The sequence below is a fragment of the Thermobia domestica genome, chromosome 16 (genome assembly GCF_964235325.1).
Source record: "Thermobia domestica chromosome 16, izTheDome1.hap1.1, whole genome shotgun sequence".
Taxonomy (NCBI): Eukaryota; Metazoa; Arthropoda; class Insecta; order Zygentoma; family Lepismatidae; genus Thermobia; species Thermobia domestica.
The window spans coordinates 30,839,216-30,862,087 of NC_137469.1; the positions used below are offsets into that span (position 1 = coordinate 30,839,216).

At 36.4% G+C, this 22,872-nt stretch overlaps 1 protein-coding gene across 8 annotated transcripts in view; it reads left to right on the forward strand.

The window, feature by feature from the left end:
* ewg (DNA-binding protein Ewg) overlaps window positions 1-22,872 on the forward strand; it is an 81,128-nt gene that overhangs the window by 14,657 nt on the left and 43,599 nt on the right. For 6 of the 8 annotated variants that reach the window (XM_081742242.1, XM_081742241.1, XM_081742248.1 and 3 more), the window contains exons 2-4: window positions 7,739-7,894; window positions 9,336-9,514; window positions 11,517-11,803. In XM_081742242.1, the coding sequence (XP_081598368.1) occupies window positions 11,533-11,803 (271 nt within the window). In that variant the 5' untranslated portion in view covers window positions 7,739-7,894; window positions 9,336-9,514; window positions 11,517-11,532. The remainder of the gene's footprint in view (window positions 1-7,738; window positions 7,895-9,335; window positions 9,515-11,516; window positions 11,804-22,872) is intronic. The other 2 variants (XM_081742245.1, XM_081742247.1) reach the window with 1 other exon arrangement.

A 22,872-nucleotide genomic window follows, 5' to 3' on the forward strand; every position in this document is an offset into this window, starting at 1 on the left:
TCACATGACATTCATTGTTGAGGTACAGAAGTGTCAAAACAAAATGTTTCTTCCAGTAATAAAAACGTGTACGAATAACTCGGTATTTTTAACAAGAAAAACTGCACTTTATTTTTTTTCTTTCCTTTAGACCCACTGTAATGACACTTTTCGTGATGTTTGTGTTCCTCTTATGAATAATGTGATGCGATCAATAGATCTCCTACTGCTTACTGTCATAGTATCTACAACTTCTACTTCTTTTTGTGCTTTCAATACTTCAAACTGTATTCGATCTGATCTTGTTAAGCGTTTTGTGGATAATCTGGAACTACAATGCATATCTCATATTACAGAGATATCGTCGTCTGAGATTCAATACCGCGTATCTCCAATTTTGGCGAATTTGAGTTTCTGTCACCATTAGAATCAGTATAGGATGGCGCACAATCTGGTTAAGTAGTGCATCTATAACACGACAAACGGCTCTATTATTCCCTCAAAGTAATACCACGTATAATGAGGCTTAAGCAGTAGTACTGGTCCCCGTATGTCCAGCTGAGTCGCCAAAAATTTTTTTGTGACGTCATAGGTGAAAGATTAATGACGTTCGCCCGAGGTCAATGACCTAGGGGTACTTAGGACCACCCCCTCTAGATTTTGGCAGGGGTACATAGGACCACACCCCTTAAATTTTGGAAATTGGCAAATCTAAAAATTGGGTATGGTAGCCTAGGACCATAGTATGTACATCTATTAGTATTGAGGGTCAAACTCGTTCCCTTTCATGGGTAAAAAATTGCCAACAATTTAAGTTTCGGTTGTTTTTGGCCTAATTTATCCCCTTTGGTGAGGTCTTATTACCCTATATGGTTATATGGGCGTATACAGGGGTCTATTCCCTTTCATAAGATATGGGTATATTAATGCACCCCTTTAAAATTTTGGGAGGGGCACCTTGACCCACCCCTTCAGTTATGGAAATTGCCCAATTCAAACATTTGGTATAATAGTTCAGGAACTTACTATGCATTATGATAAATTTGGGTGGTCCACCTCGTTCCCTTTTAGGAGAACAAAATTGTCAAAATATAAACGTAAGCAATACGTTGTACCACGTATTTCGTTTTTGGCCCAATTTACACCCTTGGATGAGTTCCTATTACCTTATATGATTATATGGATATGTATAGGGGTCGATTTTTTTTTTTTTTTACATAAGATATGGTTACATTGGTGCACCCCCTTTAAAAATTTGGGAGGGTTACCTTGGCCCATTCCTTCAATTTTGGAAATTGTTTAATTTAAACATTTGCTATAATAGTACTGGACCCTAATATGTATCACTATTAATTTAGGTGGTCTACCTCGTTCCCTTTCATGGGTAAAAAATTGCCAACATATAAACGTAAGCAATACGTTGTACCACGTGTTTGGTTTTGACCTAAGTTATCCTTTTTTATGTGGTCCTATTATCTTATATGATTATATGGGTATGTATAGGGGTCAATTATCTTACATAAGACATAGGTATATTAGTGCTCCGGGAGGGGTACCATGGCCCACCCCTTCAGTTTTGGAAATTGTTTAATTTAAAAATTTGGTATCATAGTATAGGACCCCAATATGTATTACTATAAATTTTGCTGATCCATCACGTTCCCTTTCATGGGTAAAAAAAAAAAAAATGCTAAAAAAATCAAATTTCGGAGGTTATTGACCCCTTTGGTGCGGTTTTATAACCTTATATGAATATATGAATGGGTTCAGGGGTTTATTTTCTTTTATAAGGCATGAGTACATTCATGCTTTCATCTTAAAAATTTGGTAGAGGCCCACTCATGTTCCAAATTATTGTCGCATGTATATAAATATGTGTTTGTAGGAATGTAATTTGATAACGAATTCGCCCCGTATTTCTTATAATGTTAGTATGTGTATAATTGGCAAAGACGTGTATGTGGCAAATTTCATGTCAAAAGAGCAGTAAATAAGAACAATAAAACGAAAATAAAACTTGATTGTCCATTTAGCAACATTTTGTTTTACTCATTCTAATTTTCGTATTTATAATTCTTTTCCTATGAAATTTACCACAAATATACATTTCCCAATTATACATATAGTATTAGTATTAAAAGTACCCTGCAAAATCACTATCAAATTATATTCTTACAAGAAGACAGTTATAGATATGCGACAATAATTTTGGACATGAGTGTACATTTGCTCACCCTTGATGTTAGGAAATTGCCCAATTTGGTATAATAATATAGGTTCTTAATATATACCATTATAAATCTCGTTTCCTTTCATGGGTAAAAATTAACAGAAATTAGTATGATCACGTGTTCGATTATTGACTCAATTTATTCCCTTTGATAACGATTTAGCGCGTTATATGGGTATATACTGAGGTTTATTACCTTTATATTTTTATGTTTCCTTTTAAATTTTGTTGGGTACACAGAACCATTCCTTAAATTTGGGAATTATCAAATAACAAAATTTGGTAAACGTTTTCTAGGACCCATTGTAAATGTTGGTGTCCCTCTTATGGCCAAATATTCAAATTTTAAAGGTTATTGACTTATTTATTTTTTTTGATACGAGTTTATTATTGAATGAGTACAAGATTTATTACTTTTTCATAAGACACAGGTGTATTTGTGTATCAATCTTAAATTGGAAGGAGTACATTTCTTATTGTTAAATCAATAATTGGTAATTGTTCTTAGAATTGGGTGGTATCTCATTCTTTGGGTAAATCATTGTCAAATATTAGTATGGTCACGTGATCAGTTATTAACCTATGATATGATTATGGGTCCAGGATATTGGTACATTTAAACTTCGTAGGATAATTTGAGAATTGTCAAAATGAAATATGGGCCAAAATATAAACGTAAGCAATACGTTGTACCACGTGATTGTCCTTGAAGTAGTGTACAGCAAAACCGTTTATTTATTAATCAAATAGTTAAAAACCGGATAGTTTGACGGATAACCGTGAAATTTTTGTTTGAAAATTTTGTTTTTAAAAATTTGTTTGGAGAATTTTTTTTATTTTTTTTGAAAATTTTGAAAATTTTTGCTTGAATTTTTTTCAATTTTTTTTTAAATTTTTCGTTTGAAATTTTTGTTTGAAAATTTTTCGTTTAAAAATTTTGAAAATTTTTAGTTTGAAAAATTTTGTTCGAAAGTTTTTTGTTTGAATAGTTTTTGGTTGAAAATTTTGTCCTAAAACTTTTGTTTAATAATTATTTGTTTAAAATTTTAGTTTGGAAAATTTTGGTTTGAAATTTTTTCAAGTTTGTACGCTCATTTGTAAAGAACCGGAACTGTTTACAACAAAAACATCTGGCAACATTGTTTATCATGATGCAATAGTACACGTCAGAACATGAACATGCTTGAAATGAAAAACAAATTATTGAAATGGTTCATTGTATTACACTGCACTCGTTAATCACATACATCCATACCAGATAGAAGATCTGGATATTGACGATACAATGTATTTTGAACTTCTTGCACTAGTTTATCTTTAGCGTATACTTTTAATTCCAATTGAAGTCTTCTAAGGTCTTCTGGAATATCGATATGGTTAATTCTAAGATTTATGTATATCGAGAGACGTACGTAGGATCCTTCTTTTAAATTTGGGAGTTGTGATAAGCAGAATTTTTAGTATGAGGCTCGAAGTTTGAACGTTCAATAATCAATCGATATGAAACAATACTTTGAACATTAGTCACAACTCACAGTCTTAAGATCATTGGTGGTGGTTGATTTTTACCTTGAGCTTTCAGAAATCTGATAGGTAAGCTTATTGAGTCTTATGACTCATAGACTAAAGGCAATACATGCTACAACACTTTGAAATTTAATCACAACTCACTGTCTAAGGTGTCGAAGGTGTCCCATGTTCTGACGTGTACTATTGCATCATGATAAACAATGTTGCCAGATGTTTTTGTTCTAAACAGTTCCGGTTCTTTACTAATGAGTGTACAAACTTAAAAAAATTCCAAACTATAATTTTAAACAAAAAATTTTCAAAAAAAGATTTTAGGACAAAAATTTTCAACCAAAAACTTTTTAAACAAATTTTGAAACGAAAAATATTTTCAAACAAAAAAATTTCGAAACAAAAGATTTCAAACGAAAAAATTTTCAAACAATTTTGGAAAAAAATCCAACCAAAAATTTTCATACAATCTTGAAACAAAAAAAATTTCAAATTTTTAAATACAAAATTTTCAAACTTAAAAATTTTACGGTCAACCGTCAAACTATCCGGCTTTTAACTATTCGATTAATAAATAAACGGTTTTGCTGTACACTACTTCATCAAGGACAATCACGTGGTACAACGTAATGCTTACGTTTATATTTTGGCCCATAGGCGATAATATTCAAGACCAATGACGTAATTTCATTTTGACAATTCTCAAATTATCCTACAAAGTTTAAATGTACCAATGTCCAGATCCACAATCCCATCAGACCCAACAAAATTTAAAAGGGAACATAAAAATATAAAGGTAATAAACCTCTGTACATACCCATATAACATGCTAAATCCTTACCAAAGCGGAAAAATTGAGTCAATAATCGAACACGTGGTCATACTAATTTCTGGTAATTTTTACCCATGAAAGGGAACGAGATTTATAATGGTACATATTAAGAACCTATATTATTATACAAAATTGGGCAATTTTCTAACTTTAAGTGTGAGCCAATGTACCTCTACCAAGTTTTAAGATGAAAGCATGGATGTACTCATGCCTTATAAAACAAAATAAACCCCTGAACACATTCATATATTCATATAAGGTAATAAAACCGCATCAAAGGGGTCAATAACCTCCGAAATTTGAATTTTTAACAATTTTTTATCCATAAAATGGACCACCCAAATTTATACTAATACATATTAGGGTCCAAAATTTAAGATGGGGGCCAATATACTCCTTCAAATTTTTCAACGGATACACCAATGTACAGATGGTGATCAGAAAAATGGAAACACCTGTAGTTGGCAACACGTCAGATGTATGGGTTGGCAGTGGTGTCGTGGCGCCCGCAGCACCGCTGGTGGTGGTGTGTTAGGTCGGTCTCCATACTACGTTACGCGCAGCAGAACAGCAGTGTCCAGTGGCTGCAGCAGACGAAGGTAGTGTAAAATGGGAGACCTCTCAGATTTTCAAAGAGAGCAAATTGTTGGTGCGCGGTTATGTGGAGTGAGTATGACGGCAGTGGCTACTGTGTTAGGTGTGTCGCGTGAGACAGTGTCGAAGGTGATGACGGCCTACACAACACACGGGAAAACCACATCGGGGAAGCGAAACAGTGGGCGGAAGAAAATCATAAGTGACAGGTCACGCCGGGTATTAAAGCGCATTGGCTTGCAGAACCGTCGTGCCACTGCGGAGCAAGTGACGGAGGAACTCAATCAGCAACTCCCCCACCTTGTTTCGACAATCGCAGTCCGCCGCGAATTACATGACATGAATTTACGGGGTCGTGTTGCACGGGCCAAACCGCTCATTAGGGACCATAACGCTTTCGCACGCCGCAAATGGTGCCGCGGCCATGCAACTTGGACCGTTGAGAACTGGAAACGTGTGATATGGTCGGATGAGTCATCCTTCACCCTATTCCCAACCACGGGCCGTGTTTCCGTGTTTATGTGTGGAGAACGCCCAAAGAAGCTTCTGATCTACAGTGTCTCCGCCCAGTTGTGAAACATGGCGGCGGCTCGGTGATGCTGTGGGCCGCCATATCATGGTTTTCATTGGGACCCATGGTTTTCATTGGGTCACACTTAACGGACGAATCATTTCCAACGATTATGTCGCAATTTTAGGAGACCACTTGCATCCTATGGTCCGGGTGTTGTTCCCGGACAATAACGTCATCTTCCAGGATGATAATGCACCCATTCACACAGCTGGCGTTGTTGCAGCGTGGTTTGAGGAACATCGGGATGAAGTTCAACAACTCCCCTGGCCCGCTCAATCCCCAGATCTCAACGTAACTGAACATCTGTGGTCCGTCTTGGAAACACGACTGCGGCGACGATTTCCACCTCCATCCTCTCTCACAGAACTGGCCGATGCCCTGCACGAGGAATGGTGTAAAATTCCACTTGCTACCATCCACGACCTCTATGTCTCCATCCCACGTCGCATCAAGGCTGTTCTGAAGGCGAAAGGTGGCCCGACACCATATTAATCTGGTAAGTTGCAATTTCGTTCAGGTGTTTCCATTTTTCTGATCACCATCTGTATCTATATCTTAAGAAATAAAATAGACCCCAATACATGCCCATATAATCATATAAGGTAATAAGACCTCATCAAAGTTGGGTTAATAACCTCCGAAATTTGATTTTTTAGCAATTTTTTACCCATGAAAGGGAACGTGATGGATCAACAAAATTTATAGTAATACATATAGGGGTACTATACTATGATACCAAATTTTTAAATTAAACAATTTCCAAAATTGAAGGGGTGAGCCATGGTACTCCTCCCGGAGCACTAATATACCTATGTCTTATGTAAGATAATTGACCCCTATACATACCCATATAATCATATAAGAAAATAGGACCACATAAAAGGGGATAACTTAGGTCAAAACCAAACACGTGGTACAACGTATTGCTTACGTTTATATGTTGGCAATTTTTTACCCATGAAAGGGAACGAGGTGGACCACCTAAATTAATAGTGATACATATCAGGGTCCAGTACTATTATACCAAATGCCAAAATTAAACAATTTCCAAAATTGAAGGGGTAGGCCAAGGTACCCCTCCCAAATTTTTAAAGGGGTGCACCAATGTAACCATATCTTATGTAAAAAAAAATCGACCCCTATACATATCCATATAATCATATAAGGTAATAGGAACTCATCCAAGGGGGTAAATTGGGCCAAAAACCAAACTACTAATTTTCGGCAATTTTGTAACCATGAAAGGGAATGAGAGGGACGACACAAATTATTATGATACATATTAAGGTCCTGTACTATTATACCAAATGCTTAAATTGGTCAATTTCCAAAATTGATGGGGTGGGCCAAGGTACTACTCCCAAAATTTTAAAGGGGTGCATTGATATACCCATGTCTTATGAAAGGGAATATACCCGTGTATACGCCCATGTAACCATAGGGTAATAATACCTCATCAAGGGGGATAAATTAGGTCAAAACCCCCCGAAATTTAAATTGTTGGCAATTTTTTACCCATGAAAGGGAACGAGGTGGACCCTCATCACTGATCATAGGTACATACTATGGTCCTAGCCTACCATACCCAATTTTTAGATTTGGCAATTTCCAAAATTTAAGGGGAGTGGTCCTAAGTACCCCTAGGTCATTGACCTCGGGCGAAGGTCATTAACCTTTGACCTATGACGTCACAAAATTTTTTGCTGGCTCGCTGGACATATGGGGACCAGTACTACTGAAGCTTACATACAGTTTTTTGTGTGTCCTGTAAAATTGGTGAAATGTTACTACGCGGTATCCAATCTCAGACGACGGTTTATTATTTTATGGCCCAAAGCAAACCGAATGTCAGTTATATATTACAACAGAGTAGTTACTAGGGAAATAATGCTACTTCGCTGTCTTGGCTGTTCAATAATAATCCTTTCATGTAAATGTATAATAATTTCTGTTCTGATGTGAGATGCATATAGTAATTTTTATATTTATTACTTCTATTGTGTTTCAGATTGCGTGGTCATTGTGTATTTTAAAACGGATCTCTTTGATATATTATCGTTTCTATATGATGAAGAATTATGTAGATACTTAATAATTGTGACTGAGCAACTTAAATACCAAAGATATAATTTAATAATAGTGAATTTTGGATTGCATTTATCTGGTAAGTATTTGTTACCATCAATAAGTTCGTCATAAGTTTGGTTATTGTGATGTTATTTCATTTAATTGTTATTAATTGGATTTTTAATTTAAGAAGGACAAGTTTAAAATTACTTAGTAAACGTAAGGAATACATTCTTAAATTAAATTTATTACATCAATGTTCCTGAGAATATTTGTTAAAGAAATGATTTTATGTTCGCTATATTATGAGGTTCATGGAAAAAAACCTCTTAGTATAAGTAGCTAGTTTATATTATAAAACATTATTTCCACTATTTGTTTCTATATACTCACAAACAATCATGTTTTAGATCTTGCAAGTATCCTTACTTTATACGAGGTTCTATCAATAACTAATGCACAAATTTTTACGCGATTTTGTGCTGTTCAGGACACTGTACTCGGCAGTTGTTTGATCAGGTGTATCTCTAGCGATAGAAGCGTGAACTAGTGGGTAAAAATGGTGCATATTACCGTTGTCTACTTGTATAGAGCAGAGGAGTATAGTTCTTTGTGAGCAAAGGACAAAATCCGAGTGAAATTGACAAGGAAAATATGGTGCGCGTGTGGGGAAGATTATATGTGGACGGTACTAACTCCCCAAGTGGTATAAAGTCTTCGAAGAAGGCCGTGTGAACCTTTTTCATTTACCTCGTGCTGGTTGTCAAGTAACAGTGTGTCACAGGTATTAAAGAGGTAATTCATAGTGATCCGCATACGATGTGGTGGATGACAAACTGAAATTTCGTTAAGTGAGAGCTAGTTGGATTCCCAAGAATTTCACAGATGTCCATCAGTTGTAGCGAATAATGACCTGAACTACCTGGCATGGTGTGCTGAAGGAGAACATACGTTTCTGGAAGATGTCAATATACGCAGCGAGTCCTCGGCGTACAACTACACGCCTAAAACAAAGCAGGTATCCATGGAATGGAAACATATCGATTCCCCATCAAAGAAGAAATTCAGCGAAAAAGGTGCTGTTGACTGTGTTGTGTGATATGCAAGGGATTTTTCTGTGCATGAATAAAACAACATGAATAAAGTTGCGTATTAAGCATATGAGATAACTGATCGCTCTGTCCATACTCTGATTATGTAGAGGTAGATAAATGGATCTGCATTTGGGCTGAACGCCAATACATGTATACGGATAATGTTCAATCGCTCGCAGTATTAAGGAGAAATTCTGACATTCGCGTAATATGGAAATAAAACACTGCAAGCGACGGGCCATGCTCAGAATGCATTAAGGAAATCATTTTATAGGGCTCATAGTACACTATTTAATGTTGATACCGTTTTAAGTGTGAAGCGAGACTTTCGGTATTTAGATAAGAGTAGGTAGGACATTGATATTACAAATTAACGATTAAATTCATGTATATGTTCAGTCAGTGTACAAGTATAAATTTACTTTTTTATGTATTGTTTTACAGTGAACTAAGCAGTATGAAACCGCAAATCTTGATACGAATGATATGAAACATTATGCGCGAGTCGCATGCTAGTCCTCTTCTCTTTTCTAAAGGAGTTGCTGTCTGATTATCATCATCACAGCAGTATCTAATGACAACATCACCACGAGATAGCAGTTCCTACTGATGAGTTAAGTGTGGTAAGTAACAGTAATTTCTTATATCATGCTTGTCGTTCATTAAATAGCTCAATAGCTACGTATATTTGCTCTTCATTGATTAATGTAGTTACAACTTAATGGATATACAAGGCTAGCATAAATGATTAATTCATTTTGAAAAGGCTGTATTTTCAAAAGTATTATACGTACACGCATGAAAGATATATGAAAAGAACCACAACTCACCACCCTCTACAAATATTCGGTATGTGCTCCTTTGGTGACATGACACACGAATGGACGATACTCGAGCTCATTCCGTATATTTTGTTGCATAGTCCTGTCAATTGTCTGCACTGCAACACTGATGCGTTCTTAAAGCCGACTAAGGATTGCGGTAGTTGGGGTACGTAAACAAGGTCCTTAACGTACCACCACAGAAAGAAGTAATAGCACAAATCAGGAGATCTGGGAGGCCAGGGGAATAAAGCTAGATCATTCTCACCAATACGCCCAATTCAGCGATGCGCAAGTTCATCGTTTAGTCACGAACTGGAATAGATAATGGACTTGTCGTGCCACCTGGAATACACATTACAAACTTCATGTGTTTGTGATTCTTTTCATTTATCTTTCATGTGTGTACGTGTAATATTTTTGAAAATGAAAATATAGTCTTTTCAAAACGAATAATTTATGTTAACCCTGTACTATGTATGCTTACCCGTCATTGATTCACGTAATAGCCACTTAACGGGGACGCTATGTATGCAAGATTATTTTGATGTCAGAAAGGTGTAGCTGTCAAAATTTATTGAATTTGTATGTAAATTGCGTTGAATATACGGAGTTTGCTAACATAAGAATAAGTTTTTTTTTTTTTCTGTAGAATATAACGCTCAGTGATGTAAACGTAGAACAGATTCCAGTTCAAGAAATTTAAATATATATTTTAGGAATCAAAAAACTACACTGTCCTGTTATTCTGGCGGTTTATTAAAGGTTTATGTGTCGGCTATAAAACAGTCTATTTTTTCGCATTAAATATATACTTGAAGATGCTATAAGATATATATTGGATAATAAAAATAATTTCTTACTTTAAGTATCCAATCCAAAGGTTTACTACTACTATGTCATTTCAACGCTCACTCGTGTCTGCATCAGTAATCCATATCCCGACTAAGTGATGTGAAATATGAACAATTCAATAAGTGCTTTACTACAGGAATTGATTATAGTAATGTTGTGTACATTTATTTTTCGATGATTCACGTCCCATTAACTCCTTCATGACACAAGCAGATCTTTGTTCAAAGAGTGAGGCATGCAAGGATTTATGCAAGGACGAAGACATCACGAAAAATGAAATGAAATCTTTAAGCTATACGTCCCACATTAATGCCGGTTAGGCTAAAGGAAACTGTGATGAAAAATGAAGGAAATGGCTGAATGAAGAAAGTGGGAGGAAACAGGAGAATCCCAACAAAACGGTGTTTGTCCACCACAAAGTTCAGTTGGTGCGAGCTGAGATCGAACCAAGGACCCCATGCACCAAAGGTGAACGCTCTACCACTGAGCCACTGCGGCCCCAATACATCACGAGTATAGAAATGATATAATAATAAATCTTCGGACTCGATACGTAAGGTAGGAAGTTAATTTCATTTCAAATATATAATATAACTATATATATCAAATGTTCACTCTCGGAACTAGGGTAATTAACTACACTCGATGAAATAAAAGTTTGCTATATCCATGCATTAATTGAGATTTGGAATAAATTACATGTTGATGGTTATGAGAATTAAAATAGTTTTGCATTGGATTGGTATCATTTTTGACGCGTAAAACGTTGGATTCGTTCAATATAGTAACAAAAGTCAAGAATTAACAATAAAAATGTACATCCTGTATTGACAGCGTAAATAAATTTGCACAATTAACAACGAATTATAAAAGTTCGTAACAATGTGTGGTCGTTATCTTTTCTTTCCATGCTACACGCTGTTCATTACATGATTTTTGTAACTCTTAGATTTAAATGTGTTCTGATGGTGACAATGAATTCAGCTGGAGACTCGACGTTGACCATGAATTCAGCTGGTGAATCTACATTAACAATGAACTCTGCCGGGGACTCTACTTTAACTATTGCTGCCGGTTCCATTAATTCAGGGATGAATCATTTGACGCATTCTGAGGAAGAAGACCAATGTCCCTCGACGCCCAACTCCCCGGCGTACGAAGGCGATCTGATGTCGGCTGCAATGGGCGACGAAGTGACAGCTCAGTTGGCTGCTGCAGGTTGGCAAAAAGACCATGGTGATTGGAATTTTGCTTTGTTTTTTTCATTTTTTTAGTTTTTAGTTCCTTTTTGATTTTATGATTTTCTTCTATTAAGTTTTATTAACATGAGTTGCTGAGTGTTTTGGAATAATATTAGTGTGTTCATATTGTGTTACGTTTTATATATTTTTATATTAAACTCTTAATTTAAAGGTTCATCGATTTAATTTTCAATTACTATACGTTTCACATTTTCCTGTTTTGAACTGCATGTGTTTATAATTCACATTTTTCGGCACAATCATTTTTTTTTTCTCTTTTAATTGAATTGACTTGTGTGTTCACCTTATTCATAAATGCTAGTTATTTATATGGTACAAGCAAAAAATGAGGTGTTAAAGCAATACAAAGTGACTACCAGTTGTGTGTGTTACGTGTGTGTTAATTTAACACCAAAGACATCACCTTTCGAGCATATCAGAAGTAACTAATAATTGTCAGCGAAAATTTGAATAGGTTTCTATTGTTTGTAATAAGCAAAGCTTTAGGCAATATATTTGGCATTTATTCCAAGTAACGAGTAACGTAATATGTTTTGCTGTAATTTGTCACGAAAGTAGTTTTGTAAGCCTGTGAATTGCATGACAATAGTTACATGAGTAGCAGTGCAGCCATCTGTTGTTCTTATCTTCTAGCACGTGAGAAAAACAGATAAGAACAACAGATGGCAGAGTTGCTCTTCCATTACGTTATTCGCTACTTGGCATAGATGCCAAATATACTGCGTAAAGGTTTGATTATAGCAAAGAGTAAAATCCAATGTAAATTCTCATTAACAGTTACTTGTTATTTCTGATATGCTTGGAAGGCGATGTTCTTAACACACAAGTAACACACTAAAGTGATAATCATTTGGTGTTGTTTTAACACCTCGTTTTTTTGCTGGATTCAAAAGGCAACAAGACCAGGTTTTTAGGGAAATAATAAAACTTGTTTGTTTTACATGAATATTGTGGATGAAAAATAGGGTAAAGGACCGAATTTTTTTACTACACCTATTTTCCCGTATGTCAGAATCGAATAATGTCATTAATGATGTTGTATATAATTGAATTTGTACTTTTACAGGAATTGGTGTTGTATAAAAAGCGGCTGTTTTCTTCATTTATCATATATATGAGGTTAATTCAAATAAAAATCTTTATTTTATATTGGAATTTAAGAAATGAATAAAATGACAGCTTGATAGTAAATTTTAATGCACAGGTTTTGAGAAAAACTCATTTCTATGACGCTAAAGTATATCGTAACAAAAAAGTTTAATATATATCACCTTTCACTGTAATCCCCATGATATGCAATTTACATAGGGGAAGTCGGAAAATGTTGACTCCTTTTTCATCGAGAAATTATCAAGCAGTGGGGCAAAAAAAAAAAAAAAAAAAAATGTGAGATCCATCGATTCGGCATTTGGTCTACGAGCAGACTTACCAACTACTCGACGAAGATCATCGAAGATGACCACTGAACTATCTCTCAAGTTTTTATGTTTCTTCGCCACCTTCGTGTCCTACCCGGATTGTGATTGTCGTAGTATTTATACTTAACACTATTCTTGCATCCTCCTATGTTTGTGTCCCCTATCTGTTGTGACTAAACGCATTTTTCGTTTCTAGCTTAATTGACAATCCTGACAAGTATTCTTTTGTGTGTCATACAAATATGTTCCTTTCTTTACCCTTGGCGCGTAGTCCCAGCAAAGGGAAAATTAATATCGCATTCTATAACAAAATTTTACCCAAGTGCTTCTATCACTATGTTTCATGTTTTCTAACGTGTATTTTCTTTCATGGCAGACTTGTTACTGAATCTTAGACATTGACGGGTGCAAAATGACCTTTGCAGTATAACACACTCACTCCCTATCTCTTACTCTTACGTCATTTGGTAAAGTACGATGAATATACTGCAGTTGGTGCTATCGCAGTGCTAGTAGAAAGTTCGGATAAGCGGGCTATCCTGTGCTCGATCAGTATGGAGATTGCAACAGTCAGTTCTCAATGGTATTGCCAGACATTTACAAAACTGAAGTGTGTTATGGCAGAAAGTGGTCTGGGGGCTGCGGTGACTTGTTGATATGGCGCTTGCCTCCGTTATGTGGGGTCTCTAGTTCGATTACAGATCACGTCAAGTAGGCTTTTTGTAGACTATGCGTAGGTTTTCTCGGGCTTCTCCCGTTTCTTCCCACGTAGAACGTTTATCTTAAGAAGAAAAAGGGCTGGCATCTGTTGTTCTTCTTTTGGACGGAAACAGAAGGCCACATTCGGCGGCTGCAGCACAAAACTATCTTCCCACCCTCGATTGCGAGCACCCTATCCACGTGTGGTCCCAACTTCGCGTTCTTGTTTCCTTCAGTGTTACGAATATATTTTCACTATTTCCTTGTAATTCATTAACTAACTATCTCACCTACCGTATATATGTAGCAGAGTAGAGCAATAAATTAATATCAAGGTTTATAACGCTGCTCGTATTTCGCACAGAAATCTTAAAAGCGTAACATATTAAATTGCATGTCATGGGATATTGATTTTTGCTTCAGATCTGTTAACGTAGGCCGAATGAACACGCTCTACTATTAACATAGGCCAGTCCCGGTCGTGGTTCGGAGATCACATTGATAGTAGATCTTGTCCATATCCTTAATGTTGTGTAAGAAGAAAAACACAGAAATTCAAACTAGCAGTTTTATTTTTGTATTTCTGGTGTAAAAATTCATCTGAATACCGCTCATTCTAGCTTTGGAACTATTTTGCCTTAAGTAATTACGAGGGTCATTTCAAAAGTCATGCATTCAGCGCATGCGCGATCGTTTGAGTGCTGTGATCAAGTTCAATTTTATCTCAGTTGTGATTCAGAGTTTGGACTTGACGGTTGTGTCTGTGTTTGCTGGTTCGCCTGGCATTGTTGTGAGAAGTGTTACATGGAAGGTAAACCCGACTCAGGTTGGATTACACATAGTGACAGCGTTCTTATATCAGAATCGAAACTACGTGGCAAGAATCCAACTGAAATTTACAGTGCCTTGCGAGAGGCTTGTGAAAATAGTGTAGTGGATAGTAGCACTGTATCACAGTGGTCAGCTCGTTTCCCTGAAGGCCAAGTAAGTACTGCAGTAAACCCAGGAAGTGGTAGACCATCAACAGCAACGGACTACACCTCTGAGATTATTATGAATGACATTTTCAGAGAGAATCGACCCAAAACATCTGAGGAAATTGCATGTGAGGCCAGAATGTCTGTGAGTTCAGTTTACAGAATGATTACTGAAAAGTTAAGAATGAGAAAAATCGCTGCCAGATGGGTTCCGCATGATCTCAATGAAGAGCAGAAAGCAAGACCGCGTACTGCCCTACAAGTGAGAGAAACACTCGACAAGTATGGATGGGAAATCTCCCCCATCCACCATATAATCCTGATATGAGCCGAGTGATTTGTTTCCCAAATTGAAGGAACGACTCCGTGGAAAACATTTCGATAGAATTGACGAAGATTCTATTGAGGTGACCCGAGTGATCAGACAGCTCAACAATGAAGGTATCCTATTCGGAATACAGAATTTACCAAAACGTTGCGAAGCTGTCATAAGCAAAATTGGAGACCTGTAAAGGTATTTTGTACAATAAAATATTTATTTCCATAATATCTTTCAGTGTGCAGAACTTTTGAAATGACCCTCCTATAAAGCAAATCAATAAATAATAGTGTTGAAAGTGACTCGCTAGGTTCAGATTGTATTTTTATTTAGTAATATTTTTCTTCAAATCCTTTAAATAATTGTTTAAGGAGAATCATACAATGTAGCAGGGGACTGAAATCATAAATAAAATTTCCCTAGTTGAACTTATGTATTTATGGTATGACAGGAAAAGGAAAAGAAAGGAGGTATCTAAGTGACAGCAGATAGCTTCTTAAGAGAAGATAATGTGTATGATGAAGGCAATGATAGCATTGCCGAAACTGTAACACTTAATATTTATTAAACTTAATAATAATAATAATAATAATAATAATAATTTATTATTATTATTATTATTATTATTATTATTATTATTATTATTATTATTATTATTATTATTATTATTATTTGGTCGTGATGCTTTTTAAGTTAGGTTCGTGTCGTCTTGCGAGGAGAAATCTTCCAATTACTGTACGTTCGTTTTTACAAGGGGCGTAAATGGGCATCCGGTATATCAATACTTCAAATGAAAAGCGAAAAGAAAAGAAAGAGTAAGATGAGTATATTTTTCCATATTTTCGGCACTGAAGAATGCCGTCACTGTTTCAGTGATCTGATGTACGCACTTCTGCGTTTTACTGATCTTATCCAAGCCCCATTCATGCTACACCATATATCGGCTAGGTCCAATATAGTTTGTACTTGTTTTCTCTGCTGCCAATGCGCGTTTTTTTCAAGGGACTTTCATTTTATTATTACACACTAAGAAACAAGGGTAGGATGACCCGAAACCTGAGGAGGTCTGGAGAGTGACCCATTAGCAACAAATCGACAAAGAGAAGAAAGACAGAGTGGAAAACTGTTTTGTAACCCAAAATCGAGGCATTTTTTATTGCAGCAACCGACTTTTCAAATAAAAGTTTTTTTGAAATAATAGTAATAATTTGACAGCCTGCTCCTTATTTGAGCTTCCGTGGTAATAATGAAAGATGCAAAGATGCATCGCAAACTGCTATGTGATACCGCTTTAAAAAAACGCTGATATATATATATATAGTTGTAAGTTAAAAGTCTGAGAATGGAAGAGTGGCAGGATGACAGATAATGTAAATAATTATGATGTAGAATATTATGATGTTATTATGATGTTAAAGTGAGAATAAGAAAACTAATTGAAATAAATAATAATGTACGGGAATCAGTAGGTGTCATGAGGCAGGGTATTACAGTTAGTTAAAACCAGGTAAGCGCTTTGCAAACAGGATCATAATGCCAATGTCTCGCCAGAACTTGAGAGGATATGGAGGAATGATTTTAAGGATATTTACACCGAAATGTGGTCAAATGTATTGTTCTGATTGATGGGTTGTGTGCTCCGGGACAGATAGATAGGTAAGTTGAGCGCTATAGGAATATCGCTAATGGTTTGTGTAAATCGAAGTAAGCATTTCGTCAATGTAGAAGGTTAGAAAGTGTGTGTGATACTCTTTGTTTTGCATGCTTTAATTATGGACAAAAATTTGAGAAGTATACTACAGTTTTCAGAAGATTTCTAACTTCATTTTGCGTAAACAAAAACGTCTACTCAGGTATATAAATTTTCTCATGGGAGTTCTTGCTCAGTGACTTACCCGCGGTGTTCCTTTCTTTCGTGGCAACTGATTATATGATTTCCAGCCAACTAGAACATCCTCGGTGTAGTCATCCTTTCGTCTGCTTGGCTATGACGTTCTGAGCATGCGCAAGAGGTCAATATCTGTGTTCGTGCTAACGTCACCAACGATGGACAGAACACGGCACGAATAACACGTAGAAAGGAAAACTTGCTCCTTCACTTTTTTCTTTTAAAGAAGTTATTTTATACTTGTGTGACAATATCTAAATAGACTATGATTGTGTTAAAGGAGTACCAGAGGTAAGCCTAGAGATGTAGATACAATCATGCCTCATTAAAATATTTGTTTGTTAATTTGAGTGACTTGTTTGCGTTGTTATGTATAATTTTTATGCATGGCCATAATACGCTTGTACTCGGGATTCGTACATGTGAAAATAGTCCCATGTATGTGCATGTGTGTGTGTGTGTGTGTGTGTGTGTGTGTTGTATGTGTAAAAGTGAATCGAATCAATCTTCTTTATTTTAAATGCTGGATATTTCGAATGGATATTATTGCAGGTTGTGGAGACTGAGATGTTAGGCTGAGTGTTAAATGAAATAACACAAACAGGCCTACATCCGGAAGAGGGATACGCAATATTAATAAAGGTCTCCCCCACACCAATATAAATCAAGTCTGTCCAATGAAAATATATTTAAAAATTTAGCAATAAATGGGTTATTACTCTGAAATAAGTTATATGAGGTTTGAATATAATTTTGACTTAAATGATAATTTCAAACTTACTACAAATATGTGCGAGGCATATATTTGAAACAAATTTTCCAACAAAATTAGCGATACAAAAACTAATAACAATCCAGCTATAATTATAAGTACAGCAAAATGCTCTACATCGAAGATACGCTGCCAGAATAGCATTATATTAACTTTACAGAATCTTCATTGGTCAAATTCGCTCGTACTTCGATAGGTCACCAGCACGGATTATAAACCAGAAATGCCTCGTGATACAACAGACCAAAGAAAGTACATAATGTATAGCAAAATTAAATTTTAAAAATCAATTAAGCAAGCAAAATATGACTAATGAGAGCATCTAGTTAAATTATAGAAGACTAGGAAAAATGCAATACTTACGTTTCCTGTTGGATCACGTAGGGCGTATGGTTGATAAATCCGTCTAATGCCGACACAAAGTTACAATTATCAAACCAACACTCTTAATAATGCTTTCGACTAAATATTTTCAGTGGAGCATCATATTAAATAATGAATTACTGTATATCACTTTCACCCAAAATATAGCACTAACAAACAACACCCTTACTAGGCGCTGCTAATGAAGAAGAAAAAATTGCTCCCGTAGGTCAAGTAGATTTCATGGCTTCTAACCTGGTCATCGATGACAAGGGCCAGAAGCCATGAAAATTCCCACCAGAGGGCAATACAATAGAAGCTTACGTAGATAGATATATATTCCAAGTACACGAAAGAGCAAAAGTTCATACATTCCATTTTAACTTGTTTACCAACATTTAAATAAAAATTACAATGTAATAAATTAATTTTAGAAAACAGACTTAGCTAAGTTTAATAACGTAAAGATGGAAGATCATACGTTACAAGACACACAATGAAGCATTCTCCGTACTTTAATTACTAATAGTGCGTAGTAGGATTAGGAATTAGATTACTGGACTTTCGGTATTTGTGGTAGCCCGTCACATACGAGGAATAACGTCTCTAGTTGATCACATTACGCGGCGAATTGGGATGAAAGGAAGGAAGCGCCCTGGGACCATCATGTTAGGTTCCATCCCGGCATTTGCTTGGTGTGAATGAGAAAAGCATCACGCAGAAGGCTGACCTGAAAAAGCTGTTCACACTGAGAATCGAACCCGGGATCGTTCGCGTTAAAGGTGATTAGCACAAAGTACATAAAACATTTTTTAGTTGGTGGCCTATGTAGTGTGCTTGCGTATACAATATCAACCATCGCCAGCGAAAGAACGTGGATGCAAAACCCCGTTTGCTGAAAAGTGCTACTACTGGGTGGGTGCATGTAAAGATGTAAATTAGGTTGGAAGAATCGCAACTACCGGAATAGTAGAAAATGTATGCTCGTGATGGTGTGTTCGGAGGTTCAACTGGTAAACGACTACCTGACATTTTTTATATTGAATATCTGGCATTTCTTCAGTAGGGATAGGGGGTCTTTTAAAGATCCAGTTCTCGTAATTACGATGTGGAATTTTAGGGGAGTTTCAGTGTACCATTTCAGGGCGTTTAGTTTGCGCGTTACGGAAGATTCCGTTTTATACAAAGCATTTCTAAAGAAATTGCCGTAAGAGCTGCCGGAGGTGTGAAAAGTTTCCGTTCTAGACAGATCTCCGCCTTATGCAAGTTCTGGTTTAAACAAGTTTCACTGTATAATTATTATTAGTGTTCTGTCTGGTTGTAACTCTTTCTCTTGCATATGCGTTACATTTTTTGATTATCTGTTGCCGTAATTACGTTTTTCGTTTGCTGCCCCACTGTAAGTTAGAAACTTCTTAATTTCTCTTCTCACATTTTCTCTGACAGAAGCTATCCAACATGTGTTTAAATGTTCTTCCCACTTAATGTTTCGTGGCCGTGTTTTCTGTGCTATGTCCCGAAGTATGTATGTGGACTATTCCGAAATATATCTCAGTTACAATCAGGAGTACCCACAGGCCAGTTTTAGGGTGGTGGCTGGGCTCACGAGATTTTTTGTGTTTAGTATGTGTGTTTGTGTCGTTAGGGAGGGGGGGGGGGAGTTTTTAAAATTGAAAACAGCATAGTGCTTTATAACCATACCAATGCTTTTAAGAATGCAAAATTGAATAAAACAGTCTACAAAACAAGTTATCTAGGTTTTGGTCTTGTCACAACCAACTCTGGTCCCTTGTACTATTTTTGGGGGGAGGGGAAATTGCGCCCAAGCATTTAAAGGGGAGGGATGGACACCGCTAGTTACGGTTATCACTTGTAATGGTATTTCGTAACGATTCGTGAGTTTTTTACGTCCCACGGTTATGCCGGTTAGGCTAAAGGAGGTAACGATTCGTGATTGAAGATAAACAAATTATGGTGAATATTCATTTGCACTGTATGCTGTGTGTAAAGATTATGCGGTTGACGAAAGCATGTTTGTTGCACAGTAACACTATAGCATAACTTTTTCCACGAGTAATGATAAGCCTTATGTGATGGAGAAAAATGAAATATGTTTTTGAAAATTGCAAATCGAAATTGTTCGAATTCTCCTGTTTTAAAACAACCCGGACACAAGAAAATTTGCATACATGTGTAGTAATCATAATTTCAGTCAAATATTTCCATCATTTATGTATTTAGATTGTTGTTTCAATAGTTGTTTAAGGGATGGTGTAGTTGGTAATCAGTTGTTTGTATTAAGCTGTGAGAGATAATGATAATAATGAAAATTTCTGTGTATTTAAAAGGTATTAGTAATGATAAAGAAAGGACTTGTGTGCAAATACATATTCAAAATGGATAGTTCAAACTCACAAGTAAAGGTTCTCTCCCAAGAATCGGGGATCCGAAAACTGTGCATATATTTAGATAGAGGAGGGCCACGAAGGAATACTGGTGAAATAAGCCGGGCCGACAGCAAAGGATAAATCCAATATGGCCGCCCGAAGGTCATGCCAATCGACTTTTGCAAGCAACCTCTCATCCACTTCTCATGGGCAGTTTGACTTAATGTTTCGCAGGTTGATATATGTATGAACACTACACATCTATTGGTTTGAAATTTCGCGGACATTGACGTATTGAAGCCAATATGGCCGATCAAAATGTCAATGTGTCACTGACTCGTGTCTGGAAAACGAATTGTACTATGGAAGTACAGTATCACTAGACGTGTACGAAAAACATTAAACGGTTCAAAATATCGCTATCTGAAAACTGATATGGCCGAACAAAATCCTGAACCAAACAGCTCTTACTACAAAAACGAAATTTTTTTTGTAAAGGTCCATTACCACTAGTAGGTGAGGAAAATAATACAAATGGATCACAATTTCTACATCGTGTATCCAATATAGCCGCGAAATACGCATATAAAATATACACTGTAAACAGCCCAGGTGGTTTCGCATGAAAATCACCTACAATTCACTGGAATAGAAATGCTAGTAAGTTAAAAATGTTGCCAGTGCCACGGTGCGAGTGTTGGCAAGAGCGATTTTTGTTATATGATATGGTTTGCAAACTTTAAGACGCGTATTCTAGGACGTTTGTGGCTAGTGCGTTCTAGACCTTCCCAAAGAAACAGTATATGTTTGCGTGTAACACTTCAAACAGATAACACAGGCACTGGCAACATTTTTAACTTACTGGCATTTCACCTGCAAAATCTGCGAAACCACCTGAACTGTTTACAATGTATATTTTATATGCGTATTTCGCGACAATATTGGATACACAATGTAGAAATTGTGATCCATTTGTATTATTTTCCTCACCTACTAGTGGTAATGGAACTTTACATCAAATTTTCGTTTTTGTAGTACGAGCTGTTTGGTTCAGGATTTTGTTCGGCCATATTGGTTTTCAGGTGGCGATATTTTGAACCGTTTAATGCTTTTCGTACACGTCTAGTGATACTGTACTTCCATAGTACAATTCGTTTTCCAGACACGAGTCATTGACACATTGACATTTTGATCGACCATATTGGGTTCAATACGTCAACGACCGCGAAATTTCAAACCAATAGATGTGTAGTGTTCATACATATATCAATCTGCGAAACATTAAGTCAGTCTGCCCATGAGAAGTGGATGAGAGGTTGCTTGCAAAAGTCGATTGGCATGACCTTCGGGCGGCCATATTGGATTTATCCTTTGCTGTCGGCCCGGCATATTTCACCAGTATTCCTTCGTGACCCTCCTCTATCTAAATATATGCGCAGTTTCCGGATTCCCGATTCTTAGGAGAGAACCTTTACTTGTCAGGTAATAATCTTTTTGTACATATTTTATGCAAAAATCATACTTAATTAGTATTTGTTACCATATGTGTCATATTTCACCAATCTTAATGTTTCTTTTTCAGCAGTGTTTTTTACTCCTATCTTAGTCGCTAACGCTCTTGCCTTCGGCGCGAGTGGTCACGAGTTCGATTCCCAGTGGGGGCACTCGGTCGAGAAAGTGTAAAACTCCAGCCATCCTGAATGAGGTTTTCCTGGGTTTTTCCTCATTCACACCAGGCAAATGCCGGGATGGTACCTCACTTATAGGTCCCAGGCCGCTTCCTTCCTTCCCCGATCCTTTCTTCTTTCCATTTCATCGGATAGTGTGTTCGCCGAGGGACGTCATCCCTCATACGTGACGGGCTAACAAGGCCATAGATGCCGAAAGCCCAGAAATCTAAATCCTAATCTTTCCGTCTATATTATTATTATTATTATTATTATTATTATTATTATTATTATTATTATTATTATTATTATTAATGTTTCTCTGCTATAAGTTTCATACACGTGTTTCCTTGGAATTACTCACAGCTTTCCAGACTGTCCAATGAGTTTCTCTCTCGGCTCTGATTTGTTTACTTTCCATCGTCAACGTTTGTTTATATATTTCGTCCAGAGTCGTATTATAAAGATCAACACTCATATCTTTCTCTTTCATGAGAACTCATTCGTAATATTTGAGGTTTAGGAGCAGAAGTTTCTGCAAGAACTGACTGTA